The sequence below is a fragment of the Chionomys nivalis genome, chromosome 21, assembly GCF_950005125.1.
Source record: "Chionomys nivalis chromosome 21, mChiNiv1.1, whole genome shotgun sequence".
NCBI lineage: Eukaryota > Metazoa > Chordata > Mammalia > Rodentia > Cricetidae > Chionomys > Chionomys nivalis.
In genome coordinates this window covers 22,746,239-22,759,499 of record NC_080106.1, presented here as the reverse complement: position 1 = coordinate 22,759,499, position 13,261 = coordinate 22,746,239, and the positions used below count along the sequence as shown (strand labels likewise).

The 13,261-nt window shown below is 48.9% G+C and overlaps 1 protein-coding gene across 2 annotated transcripts in view; it reads right to left on the bottom strand.

Annotated features, from left to right (window-relative positions):
* Cdh3 (cadherin 3) overlaps nucleotides 1-13,261 on the bottom strand; it is a 44,970-nt gene that overhangs the window by 14,164 nt on the left and 17,545 nt on the right. The window contains exons 3-8 of one of the 2 annotated variants that reach the window (XM_057753705.1): nucleotides 5,295-5,377; nucleotides 4,205-4,330; nucleotides 3,885-4,040; nucleotides 3,640-3,784; nucleotides 1,807-1,982; nucleotides 977-1,105 (exon numbers count right to left, since the gene is read on the bottom strand). In XM_057753705.1, coding sequence (XP_057609688.1) covers nucleotides 977-1,105; nucleotides 1,807-1,982; nucleotides 3,640-3,784; nucleotides 3,885-4,040; nucleotides 4,205-4,330; nucleotides 5,295-5,377 — 815 coding nt within the window. The remainder of the gene's footprint in view (nucleotides 1-976; nucleotides 1,106-1,806; nucleotides 1,983-3,639; nucleotides 3,785-3,884; nucleotides 4,041-4,204; nucleotides 4,331-5,294; nucleotides 5,378-13,261) is intronic. The other variant, XM_057753706.1, reaches the window with a different exon arrangement.

The following is a 13,261-nucleotide window of genomic DNA, read 5'->3' as shown; positions in this document are numbered from 1 at the left end:
CTGCCTTTAGAGTGCTGGGATTACAAGTGTTACAGAGTTGAAGATGACCCTGAACTACTGATTCTCCTGCTTTACCTCCCTAATATTGTAATTACAGGCATGTGACACCCTACTTAAGTCTTCAGGACAATTTGTGTGCGCACACGTGTGTGTGTTCACGCGTGCATATGTATGTGCGTGTGTGTGTGTGCACATATGCATGTGCCTGCAGGGGTGAGAGGCCAACTTCAGGTGCTGCTCCGCAGAGCTGACCACCTCATTTCCTGAGACAAGCCAGGGAGCCCCAGGAATCTTATTTCAGACCCCCCCAACAATGGTGTTACAAGTGTGGGCCACCACACCTGGCTTTTTACTCAGGTCTCCATGCTTGAACAGTAAACACTTTACAAACTGAGCCATCTCCCAAGGGCAAATTTTTAACGAGGCCTAACTAGCGTTCCGAGGCTAGAGATTTGTGTACATACAGAGGGGCATGTGTCACTTCAACTGATGTTGAGGGTTTTTTCCCTTTTAATTTTTGTATTACATTTATGTATTAGGGGTGGGGCGCAGGTGGCGTGGTGAGCTTGTGGAAATCAAAGGACAAGGCCAGTTCTCTCCTTCCTCCATGTGGGTCCTGGGCTCAAACCGGTCATTTGGGTTAGCGGAAAATATTCTTGCCCACTAAGCTACTTCTCCAGCATGGAGTTTTCTATCCTGGCAACTATGTAAGTTTATGGGGTTAGATTCGAGGTCGTAAGTTTCAAATGACATCAAGACTGGACACGATCAGATCACAACATCGAAAATTCAGAACAATTTATCAGGCACTTATCATTAACTCCACTTCACAGATTAAGAAACTGGGCACAGAGAGACCTGGTGGTTTGCCTAAGGTTACACAGCCAGTAAGTGACAGACTTGGGACTTGGTTTCGGAGAAGCAGCCAACCTCGGTCCTTTACATGACGAGGAACGTAGGAAGGAAAGGGAGTTACCTTCTGTGGCTCAAACTCGGGGGCATTGTCGTTGACATCAAGGATCTCCACTATGGCCACCGCTGTGGTCGTAGAGCCCTCTCCATCCATGTCTGTGGCCTGGATGGTCAGTGTGTACTCGGGGACTTTCTGGGGGAGAAAGAGCACAGAAGGAGCCCACTGTGAGTCCAATGTGAGGGTGCAGGGCTGGAGCCTCATCTCCCGGCAGCTCTCCTGTGGAAGCCCCAGCACTGGCCAACCCTCGCCTGCTCCACATAGGCGAAGATATTCATTAGGAAACAGAAGGTAATTCCAATATCCACGGAGCTAGTTCTCCTTTGTGGCACACAGGGGACAAATCTGGGCAACATGTAAACTAAATGAGCCGAATGGACAGGAAATGAGAATTGCTCAAAAGCCTGCACTTTACAGCTGCCTCCTCACCCCCAGGGGATCTAGCCAGCAGGTTAGGCAGCAGGTCACTGGCCCAAAGGGCTGTGGGACAGCAAAAGTAAGTGCAGGAGCAGCCAAGTCAATGCAGCCGACCTGGCTTTCCACGGCTGCCCATGCAGACGACCTGGGTCTCTGCGGCTGCCGCCCTGGTCTCCACGGCTGCCCACACAGTCGACCTGGGTCTCCATGCCTGCCCATGCACATGACCTGGGTCTCCACTGCCTGCCTATACAGATGAGCTGGGTCTCCACGGCTGCCCATGCAGCCGACCTGGGTCTCCACGGCTGCCCATGCACATGACTTGGGTCTCCACTGCCTTGCCTGGACCTTGGGGTAGCTACAGAAGCTTCCACTCTAACCAGGCTTTGGCACATAGCACCCTCCCAAAGGTCACTTACCTCCCGGTCCAGGCCACTGGAGATGACACTAATGGCCCCAGTGCTTTTGTGGATGGTGAACATGAGGTCATGTGGCTCCTTTGGTTCTTGGCTTTGGATGAAGTAAGCTATCACCCCATTGTAAGTGTGGATGGCATCGTCCTCATCTGTGGCTGTCACCTGCATCACAGACGTGCCTGCAGGGGAAGGGGCCGCTTAGCACCTTTCTCTCTCCAGTACCAGCCTTGCCTACTCTGGAGCCCTGTGATGTCTGCCAACACCAAAGGATCTCTCTCCAGCTCAGTGGCAGCCAGCTTCCTGGAACCCACTTGCCCTCATGCCCTTCTTTCCTGGGAAGTGGATTCTCAGTTTATGCTGGTCACAGTCACTGGGGACATTTTTCATATCCTTGAGCCTTCCAGCCACAGCTGTGACCATGGTACTGATTCCTGATCAATTTGGAGAAAGGTTGACTCAAGCTTATAATCTCAGAACTTTGGAGGCTGAGGCAGGAGGACTGCCCTAAAGTCTGGCCTTGACTACAAACAAATAATAAGTATGAATGCTGTTCTTCAGCCTTCTGCTAAATGTAATGGCTATGGCTCCAGCAGCCACAAGAGCTAGCCTGGGAACAGCAGAATAACAAGACAGGAAACCCCGACCTTTAACTGAAGCCCTATTGCTACCTGGATCAATTGCCTCAGAGCTTTCTCAAGATCAGAAGGGAAAAGCAAAATTTTCATCTTGTTAAGACTGTTTAGGCCAGCCTGATCTACACAACAGGCTCCAGGCAACAAAGGCTAGACAGTGAGACCATGTTCCAAACAAACCCACACTATAATAGAAGACCTTTAGAAGCTGGGCATGGTGGCACACGCCTGTAATTCCAGCACTCCGGAGGCAGAGGCAGGTGGCTTTCTGTGAGTCCAAGGCCAGCCTGGTCTACATGATGAGTTGCAGGCCAGCCAGAGCTGCACAGTGAGACCAACGTTTTTACCAGTGTTGGTGCAAGCTTGTACTCAGGAGGCTAAGGCAGGAGGGTCACAAGTTTGAGGCTAGCCTGAGCTACACGGGGAGATCTTGTCTAAAAAAAAAAAATCAAAACAAGCAAATAAAAACAACCAATTATTTTAATGGTGGGAATTTATTGGACATCTCTGATCAACTCATCTCTGAAACGCTCAGCCAGACAGCCAAGAGGTGGTCAGTCCAGACTACTCCAAAATGGGGAGATAGCTCAGCGGTAGAGCATTTGACTGCAGACTGCTTCAAAAGAAGAGGACCCTGACCTTGTCCTTGTCCCCAGTGCCTGTCACTGAGTTTAGGAGCACACATCCACTCCCTCATCTTCTATTCCTCTTCCCTAGGGATAGCAGCCTATTTTTGCTTTCCCACTGGGCCTGGCTGCTTGCCCTGCGGCTGCAGAACTTTGGCTGGGTCCTCCACAGTAAAAGCCCTTTCTGTGCGGTGCTGGTGCCCAAGGCCTCTCGTACAGTCAGCACGTGTTCCCCTGAGCTGCACCCTCAGCGGCATGGGTTGTTCCTGACCTTCACAGTATTTCAAGGCTGACACTCCCATTTGGGCTGAAAAGCAGAGATAGGTCATGAATGTACCCAAGGACACAGGCAGTAAAGAGGCAAAGTCCAGTTTAACTCTGAGCTTCTAAGTTTGGCTGAGCCCAAGCTTCTGGGAAGTCCTCAAATGGGAGTGTCTGAGCTCTGCCACACGTCAGGCTCAATCAGGGCTTCCGGGGTGGGCGGGCGGGGCGGTGTGATGAGGAAATCTGACATATAGTGACCTCCAGAAGCTGATCCCCGACTAGATCTGGACCCCGCAGCCCCTCCCCAATCTTACCCGGTGTTGCTCCCTCAATGACCCTCCCTCTGAAGGTCTCTTGAGTGAACTTGGGCTTGTTGTCATTTTGGTCTGTCACGATGATGGAGATGTTCATGGGCTCTTCCACAGAAGCACCGTTCTCAGACACTGCATGGCCATAAAGCTGTAGGCACAGAGGTCCGGGGTCAGCTGGTGCTCCCCCCTCACCAGGCCTTGGCCTACCTCAGGAAAGATATCTACACTGGATACTAAAGGCTACTCACCTCATACTTGACAATCTTCTCCCTGTCCAGTGGCATATTCAACAGCAACCAGCCTGTCTCCTTCTCTATGGTGAAGACGCCCTCAGGCGGACTGTCTGCTCCAGGCCCAGTGATGCTGTAGAAAATCTTGGTGCCTCTGTCCTTATTAGATTTGAGCTGGAAACAAAATAAAATGACAGCTGACAAAGTGACAGGTGCCTCACCTGGTGGCAAGGACCCTTCTGCAGCCCCCACCCGGCAGCAAGGAACCTTGCTCTTAGGTCTTCAGACAATAAACCCTGCAGACATCAGTGCTGCCCAAGCAGAAGGCACAGTCCTACCTGATTCAGCCTCTGAGGGAAAGGACCCTTGCCGTTCTCAGGGACGGATATCGGCGGCATCACCCATTCTCTCTTGTGTCTTCGTAAGATGCGGTTGGGCAGGGCGCTCACTGCAGACGTCCCTGCCTGCAAAGAAAGGTGTGAGTATGTTAGCTTTTACACAAAAGGAGAAAGGGGTCAGGTGTGGTTACACACACCCATAATCCAGAGCTCAGCAGGCCGAGGCAAAGATCAGGAATTAAAGGTCATTCTCAGTCACCAGCAATTTGAGGAACTGGAGGACTCCCTAAATCATGTGAGACCCTGTATCCAAAAAAAAAAAAAAAGGCCCAGTAATAACACTTATAATATTAAAAATAAGGGAAAAGAAGAGGAACAGTCTATTTTTATTTATATATACGCAAGGAATAATTGTCCTAATCATGTGTGACACGTAGAAGGAAACCAAAGCGACAGAACCTGCTCACAGTGGTTATCTCTGCCTTCTCAAGAAGGTGGGCAGGGGTATGAGCAGATGGAGACAGGGCTGTCTGTTATATGGCTTTAAATAGTTTTGTTTCGAACATTTGACTATTCAAAAATTTAAAAGGCACTAGGAAGCTGGGTGGCGGTGGCACATGCCTTTGATACAAGCACTTGGGAATCAGAAGCAGGTGGAACTCTGTGAGTTTGAGGCCAGTGTGGTCTACAGAGTGAGTTCCAGGACAGCCAGAGCCACATAGGGAAGACACCAGGAAGCAGGGCCAAGTGCCTCAGGTCTACAATCCTAGAGGTTCACAGGATTGGCAGTCCTGTGTTGAAATGACCTTTACTTGGGGTTAACATGGTAACATGGACCAAACTGGAAGGGAGGGACCTACGGAGCCTTAGTGAACAGGGTGCTGGCAGCCACGCCCCTCGTCCCACCTCATGGGCTGCCTCTCTAGTGCCTCCTACTGGGTAGCTTCAGTCACAGTCACTTCCCTGCTCTGACTAGCCTTCGATGCTCACGGATGGTAGGCAGCGCTCACAGCTATAGCAATCAGACTGGCCAGCAGTAATCTGAACACAGCATCTTCCTTTTGTCCTGAAGACAAACATGGTGTTTTACCTGGACTGTCCTACTGCTCAGCACGGTGATTTCTCCATGGTCAGCACCATGCATCTCATGTCCAGCACGTCCAGTCAGTGCTACTGTGAGGAAAAGAGAAAGAGGGAATTAGAAAGTCACCCCCTGACTAGATTAAGGACTACCAAGTGGTAGCATCCGGAGTCTCTGTCCAGCAGGTGGTTACAAGTCTCAGATGACATTTCTACACATCGTCTTACCATTATTTTAAATATTTTTTTCATTTGTATGTGTATGAGTGTATGCTGCTATATGTGAGGTGCCCCGTGAAGGACAGGAGAATCAGATGCTCTGGAGCTGGAGTTGCAGGTGTTTTGAGCGATATATGAGTGTTAGGAACTGAACTCAGGTCTTCTGGAAGAACAGTCCATGTCCTTAACCACTGAGCTACCTCTTCAGCCCCTCCATTTGGTCTTGGTGGAGGGAGGACCACCTCACCATCGGCTTGTGTGTCCAGCCCCTTTGTTCACCAGGCCAGAGGACCAAGGCTGGGAACATTCACGGCATCAGTTGCTGGTACCTTGTTGAGTTACATCTAAAGGATGATGATTTCCCAGAGACGATCTACACACAGCAGGCATTCAAGGATGTGACCCTGTGTGACACTGCTACCCACAGACACTTTCTGCAGTTTCTGGTAACTTAAGTTTGTCATACTTCTTTTCAATTCTACCTGCAAGGACCCCTCTCCTCCAAAAAAGTTTTATTTATTTTTATTTTACACATACAGGTGTTTTGCCTGCCTGTATGTCTGTGCACCAAAGAGGCCAGAAAAGGGATTTGGATTCCCCAGGTACTGAAGTTACAGGTGGTTGTGAATCACCATGTGGTTGCTGGGAATTGAACCTGGGTCCTCTGGAAGAGTGGCCAGTTCTCTTAATCATGGAATCATCTCCCCAGCAGTTGGAGTTACTGACTACAAGTCACCAGCATACATCTGAGCTAGATATTAGTCCACCCCCTTGATTTGTGTTGCTGGGGTCAAGCCCAGGGCTGAGTGAATGCTAGACAATATGGAGTCGCATTTCCAGAGGGAGGATGTGGAGAGACCAGATACCTCGCCTCGCAAGCATGGCTGGTCTGGTGGGAACGTGTACGTGAATAGCCACTGTGGAAAAGTCTGGCAGTGGGGCTGGAGAGGCGGTCACCGTTGAACACTGGCTATTCTTTCAGAGGATCTGGGTTTAACTCCCAGCACCCACATGATGGTTCATGACACCTGTGACTCTAGTTCCAGGGGATCTGACGCCCTCTTCTGGCCTCTGTGAACACCAAGCACACATGCGGTGCACAGACAGACATGTAGACAAAACATTCACACACACGAAGTAATATGATTTGAAAAAAAATTAAAATGTAGTCTCAAGGCTAGGCATGTAGCTCAGCAATAGAGTGCTGTCTCACACGCACAAAGCCCTGAGGTCAATCTCCAGCATTTTTTTTTAAACCAAAAGTGCATGTTAAGATGTCCACAGCAGCACTGCCCATCACACAGGTGCTCATCACTGCTGCAACAGGAAATGGTAGGTGTCCACGGAAGCAGGGCGGGCAGAAACAGCGCGGCATCACCACACTTTGAAATGACTCAACCGCAAGGACGTGCAGCGAGGGCGCAAGGGTGCACTCAAAAGGAGAAGCAAAGCCAGAGAGGAGGCAGGGTGCACGCCCCTGGAGAAAGAAACACCCCTCCCCCAAACAGCCGAAGCTGGCAGTCTCGGTAGTCCAGACAGACCCTGTAATAAAAGACAGAGTAAGGAGAAAAACAAGCTTATTAACGCATTCAGTATGTGTCACATGGGCGAAGCCTCCGTGCGGCTAGAACTTTACAACAATGAACAGTGCAGTTCAGAGAAGCCACAAGACAAAGGGAAGCACTTACAGAGGCAGGAAACTGATGTAAATCCAGGGAGCAAACTCATGGAGCAAGGTTTCTTTACTGATAAGAGCGGCTTTCAGAAAGGAGAATTATAGCCTGTTGGGGGAAAGGTGGGAGGGCAGAAAGGGCCTCCTCCCCTTTCTTCTCTGCCTGCTAACCACCTCTCCAGCCCCTGCATTTGCATCTGTAGCCATCCAGCCATCTTTATTCTTTGTGCTAAGTATCGAATCCAGGGCTTAAACATGATGAGTATATACCCCCTCACCTCCTTCTTTCCTTCCTTCCCTCCTTCCCTCTCTTTCTCTCTCTCTCCAAAGTCATCTTATACAGCCTTGTAGACCAGGCCGGTCTTGAACTCAGAGAGTCATCCTAGGAGAACTGAAATTAAAGGTGTGCACCAACATGCCTGCCTCTTGTGGTACTTTTTAATTGCCTTTTGCTCAAAAACATTTATATCCACCAGGCATCTTCTGGGGCAACACATTTTGGTTTCCTGTAGCAAGATTTCACTGCATGAAGCTGGGAAGCTGGCAGAGCTTATGGAGGCGGGTGAAGTCAGTCAAAGGGGCCCCAGGGCTTAACTACCATAATAAGCCACGGGCAGCCCCCAGGAGTCCAGGGCCGGCTTTCAGGAGCCTCAGAACCCCAAAGCTCCAGAGCACACACAGCTAGGCAGGATCCTCCTGGAAAGCTGGAATGTGCAAGTAGGAAAGCGAAGACTGCTTAGAGACAACCTTGCCTCCTTGACGATATCCTCTCTGAGGAGTCCTGGGCTAACACACTTGGCTGGGGCGGGGGGGGGGGGGGGGGGGAGAAAGGGACCCGGGCTTGATTCTATTCCAGAGGGTGCCAGGAGCCATGAGAACCATGGAGTGGCCCTGGCTTTTATTCTACGGCACATGTCTGCAGGCTCACCCCGGGAATTTTGCTTCTCCTTAATCCTAGAAAGATGTAAGATAAAGACTAGCCAGGCAGTGGTGGTGCTCACCTTTAATCCCAGCACCTGGGAGGCACAGGCAGGTGGTTCTCTGTGGAGCTCGAGACCAGCTTGGTCTACAAAGCGGGTTCTAGGACAGCCAAGATTGTTAAACAGAGAAACCAGAGAAACCTTGTCATGAAAAATGAAAAAAAAAAAAAAAAAGATAAAGACTAACTTAAATATAAGCGTGTGCCATCATGTCTAGCTAATAGGTTTAACATGTTCATTAAAGTCACATAGCTAGGCAATGAAAATGCTAAAAGTAGTTCCCAGACCTATCTGAAACCTGTCATTTCCATAACCACCTCAGTCACGTGGTCTTTTTCATCTTCCCAAGAGCTTCCTCCACTTCCCATTATTCCTCATCGACAGAAATAACAGAGATCATTTTTAAAGCCAGCTCTTTGTTGTTTTTCACTGTGGGCATACGGCAGCTTTGCCTGCACGTACGCCAGTACAGCACTCAAGTGCAGTGCCTGAGCAGGCCAGAAGAGGGCATCAGACCCCCTGGAAATGGAACTCTAGGGGGCTGTGAGCTGCCCAATCCGTGGGTGCTGGGAACCAAACATGGGTCTTTGGCAAGAACAGTCTATGCTCTTAACTACTACCGCGCCATCTCTGTAGCCCCTATATTTTTATTTTTAAAGCCTGTTAGTTCTGAGCATCAATGTTTGAATTCAGAAATCCACCAGCCTCTGTCTCCTGAAGTGCTGGGATTAAAGGCATGCACCACCACCATTTGGCATGAACACCGATTTCTTGATGCAGAACAAGGATTAATTTATTAAAAGCTTAGATTTGGAAGACCACCATTTGACTTACAGAACCATCACGAGGACCACACAAATCAGAGCACAAAACACGACTCTGTCAACCACACACAGCATCTTCTAGCATCCTCACCAAGAGGAAGCTCCAAGGTCAGATGACTTGCCTAAACCCATACGGCTTAAGAGTAGATTTAGAAGCAGAACTCAGCAGAGGCTAAGGTCAGATTCTTCAGCAAGGCATTCATTCAAACCCGTGCACCCGTGACATTTGCCTAGAAACCACGCTAAAAGTGCTTGTCCGCACGCATCTCCAAATTCCTACAGGGCGCTCTGAAGCCACTTTTTCTTAGCCGTCTACACCATCCGTCAACTTAATCAACAATTCCCGCTGACACAGCAGAGGTGCAGAGACAATTTAAATGTGCATCAGTGAGGGATTGACTTTGGTTACATCATCATCCATGCAATGAAACATCAACCGGACATTACAGGAAGCTACGAACAGGGCAGAGGAGCTAGCTCAGTGGTGAACACTCACCTAGCATGCGGCCTTGGATTTGATTCTCCAGCACCCAAAAAATAAACAAGCTATAAGAGATGGACATCCTTATTCTGTAGCCTATGAGAAGATCCTAGGGCATACTGCTAATAAATCTTACCGTCTTAATAGTAGAAAGTGATCTCTTTCCCTGCTAATATGCTCCTTTGCACTTCATTATTTATTAGATTGTGTGTGTGTGTGTGTGTGTGACAATGGTGTATTGACCAGGACCTTACACATACCAGGCAAAAACTGTGTCACTGAGCTACAACCCTAGTCCACATGTGTCCTCTTAAACCTGCATTTGAGAGCTGGAGAAATGCCTCAGTGGTTACAAGCACTTCCTCATCAATCACAAGGAATGGAGCTCAGATGCTGGCAGCTATGTCAGGAGGTTCACAGACTCTGCAGCTCCAGCTCCTTATGGGAGCTGATGCCTTCCCCTGGACTGTGTCCATCCCCCCATAAATAAAATGGAAAACACCAACAACAAAAATTGAAAAGTATCTCTGAAAAGCAATCCAAAAGAAATAGGCTTCTGGACAGAGAACCCTGTAGCTGGGACAAAGATGAGGCGATTATTTATTGCAGATTGTTCTGGAGTCCCATTGTTACTACCGTATTCTTTTTTTTTTTTTTTTGAGGTTTATTTATTTATTATCTTTACAGTGTTCTTCCTGCATGTATGCCTGCAGACAAGAAGAGGGCACCAGATCTTATTACAGATGGTTGTGAACCACCATGTGGTTGCTGGGAACTGAACTCAGGACCTTTGGAAGAACAGCTAGTGCTCTTAACTGCTGAGCCATCTCTCCAGCCCTCATACAGCTATTCAAAACACTGACTTAACATTTGCCAGGAGTGGTATTGTATGCTTATAATCCCAGCCCGTAGGAGGTGGAAGTAGGAGAATCAGGAGTTCACTGTGCTTGTCAGCTGGAGTTTGAAGCCATCCTTGGCTGTTTGAGAGCCTATCTCAAAACAACAATAAACATAAAAAACGTAATAGTTACTTTACTTTCAATAGGGACTCCAGCAGCTCCCTATTCTATCCTTCCAGGTTACCCAGCAGGACACCTAACGACATCCCCAATACTCATAAGCCTTAAGCCTCCCAAATTCTAAAATATGCTATATCCACAGTAAGCCAGAAAAATCTCCTCTTATTATCTACACATTCTACTCCCAAGGAATGCCAGCACACCCTGTTGCTGTCTCCTGGAACTTCCCACTACTACATGGTGCTGGACGTTAAGATCTCAGTATCTAGGGTGTCCATCTGTTCTCAGAGGGGACAGTGCCAGCAATCAAGCAGCCAGCAGTCATGTATTAATGGGTGTCTTGGCCTCCCCCGCAGGCTACATAATCCAGACACATCAGCTTGAACCCACATTCAACAGGAAGCAGAATACAACCAAGGGGCAGGAGTTCAGGCAGGCAGGGACATGCTTCAAACACCCACTCTGCTGGAGACACTCAGCTAAGTGTTTTCTTTCCCAGTCCTGGGAAACAATATCACCTGCAAGGTAGGTATTACACTTCTAACCCGGCAACTCAGCAAGTAAGAGGCTGTAGGGGCAAAGGGATAGAGGGTGCCTTGAACTGCCCCAGGGACAGCTTCAGAGAGAAAGTCCCAACAGCTAAAAGGTCGTAGGACTTCAAATCTTGAAGGCAAGTCAGTGAAGAGCACAGAGGTCCAGCACACTTGGCTGTCAACTGTATGCCTACAAAATGGTGTGAGCATCAGGAAATTCAACCTACTCATCTGAAAAGTGAGAATAATAATAATGTGTGCCTGCCTGGTCCAGGATAAGACTTTAGTAAAAGGTACTGTCACTCTATGTAAGCACAGTTAGCCAACACGTCTAGATGCAAGTCTTGGCTTCCATCAGCTCCCTTTGTATGCTGTGTATACGTGTGTCATATGCGTGTATAGCACATACACGTGAGTGTGTACATAAACACACATGCGGAGGTCAGATCAATGTATCAGGTGTCTATCTCAGTCTACCTTATTGCCTTGAAAAGTCTCTTATTGAATGGGAAGTGGCCCCCACGATGTCCCCCTCCCGGGACCCCCTCCCTCAGCTGAGCTGACTGGACAGCAAGCCCTCTCAGGACCACTACCCCGTCTCCACCCCCAATGATGCTGGCTGGGGTTACAGGCACACATAACCAAGCCAGACTTTCATGTGGGGCTTTGAACTCGGGTCCTCACGCTTGCAGGGTAAGCGCTCGTATCAGCTGAGCCAACTTCCTGGTTCCCTCACTCTTTTGAGGTAAGGCTTGCTATGCAGCTTAGGCTGGCCTTGGACTTACTACGTAGGCTAGGCTGGCCTCAAACTTACAGTAATTTCCCTGCCTTTTGGCCTTCCATGTACTAAGATAACAGGTGTGTGCCACCACACCCAGCTGGCCCTTTTTATTTTTAAAAATATTTAAAATTGGGGCTGGAGAGATGGCTCAGAAGTTAAGAGCACTGGCTGCTCTTCCAGAGGTCCTGAGTTCAATTCCCAGCAACCACATGGTGGCTCCCAACCATCTGTACTGAAATCTGGTGCCCTCCTCTGGCGTGCGGGAATGCATTGAGGCAGAATGTTGTATACATAATAAATAAATCTTTAAAAAAAAAAAGAAAAAAATATCTAAAATTTTTTTATGTGTACTTTTAAATTTTTTTGAGTGTTTTGTCCGAAATATGCATGCAATACCAGCAGCAGCCAGAGAGGGCACGAGAGTCCCTGAAACAGCAGTTACAGGTATCTGTGAGGGGTCACATGGGCGGCCCAGAACTGAACTTGAAGCTTCTGTAAGAGCAGCCAGTGCTCATAACCCCTGGACCATCTCCCCAGTACCCACCCTCCCCCTCCTCTAGCTAGTCCTTTCTAGACCACAGAAAAAAAAATCTCCCCATCTGCAAAAAGGTTAGCTGTGATTGTTAGACTTGAAGACCCAAGAGAGTGGATGCTCAGTGCCCAAGAACACAGAAGAAAACTCGCTCGGTCTGCTTGTGGAAGGGCTGTCTGCAGCGTGTGTGTGTGTGTGTGTGTGTGTGTGTCCCCTCTGTGGCTCACCGGGGGAGGCAGAGGACAGAGCTGAGCTCTCACAGACACACGGACCTCTCTAGGGAAACTTGCTGGGTATCTGTGAGAACATGAGTCATTTTCTCTGTAAGTCAGGCATCACAGAGAAACTGCTGAGAGGTTAAGCCCCGGGGCAGACCATTACAGCTTCCTCCTGGACGCTTCCTGGAATCTGTGGCTTTCTGCCACTGTCTCAGACTAAAGCTGAGCCCCAAGCCCGGTCTCATCATCACTCATCCTGCGTTGGCCTCGCCTTCCTCAGAGAGAGAAGATACTTGTTCCTGGCTGTGAAGCTCTCAAGGCCTCACATCCTGGCTAACTCACGGGGGCATGAATGGGCTTGTGTCGTGCTCTTTCTGAGGTGAGCTGATGAGCACCAATGAATACATGACGCAATGGTTCAAACTTTAAGGTTGGAAAACAAAGGCCTAGACAGTTCTGACTTCCACACCCACCCAAGGCCTCAAAGTCGTTTGAATGCTGCAGCTCGCTTCCCCCACAGGGGTTTGGACAGGGGAACAAACTCAAGGAAGAAGTGCCTGCTGGATCCTGGGAAACACAGCTTTCAGATGAGACTGTTTCTATAGAAATGGACAAGAACGACAACAAAAAAAGATCGGAGCCTCGTGTTTCTGCCCTAGATAGGAGACACTTGGTAGAACCTGGAGTCCCTGGCATCGGTTCAAAACTCCTCTCTAAA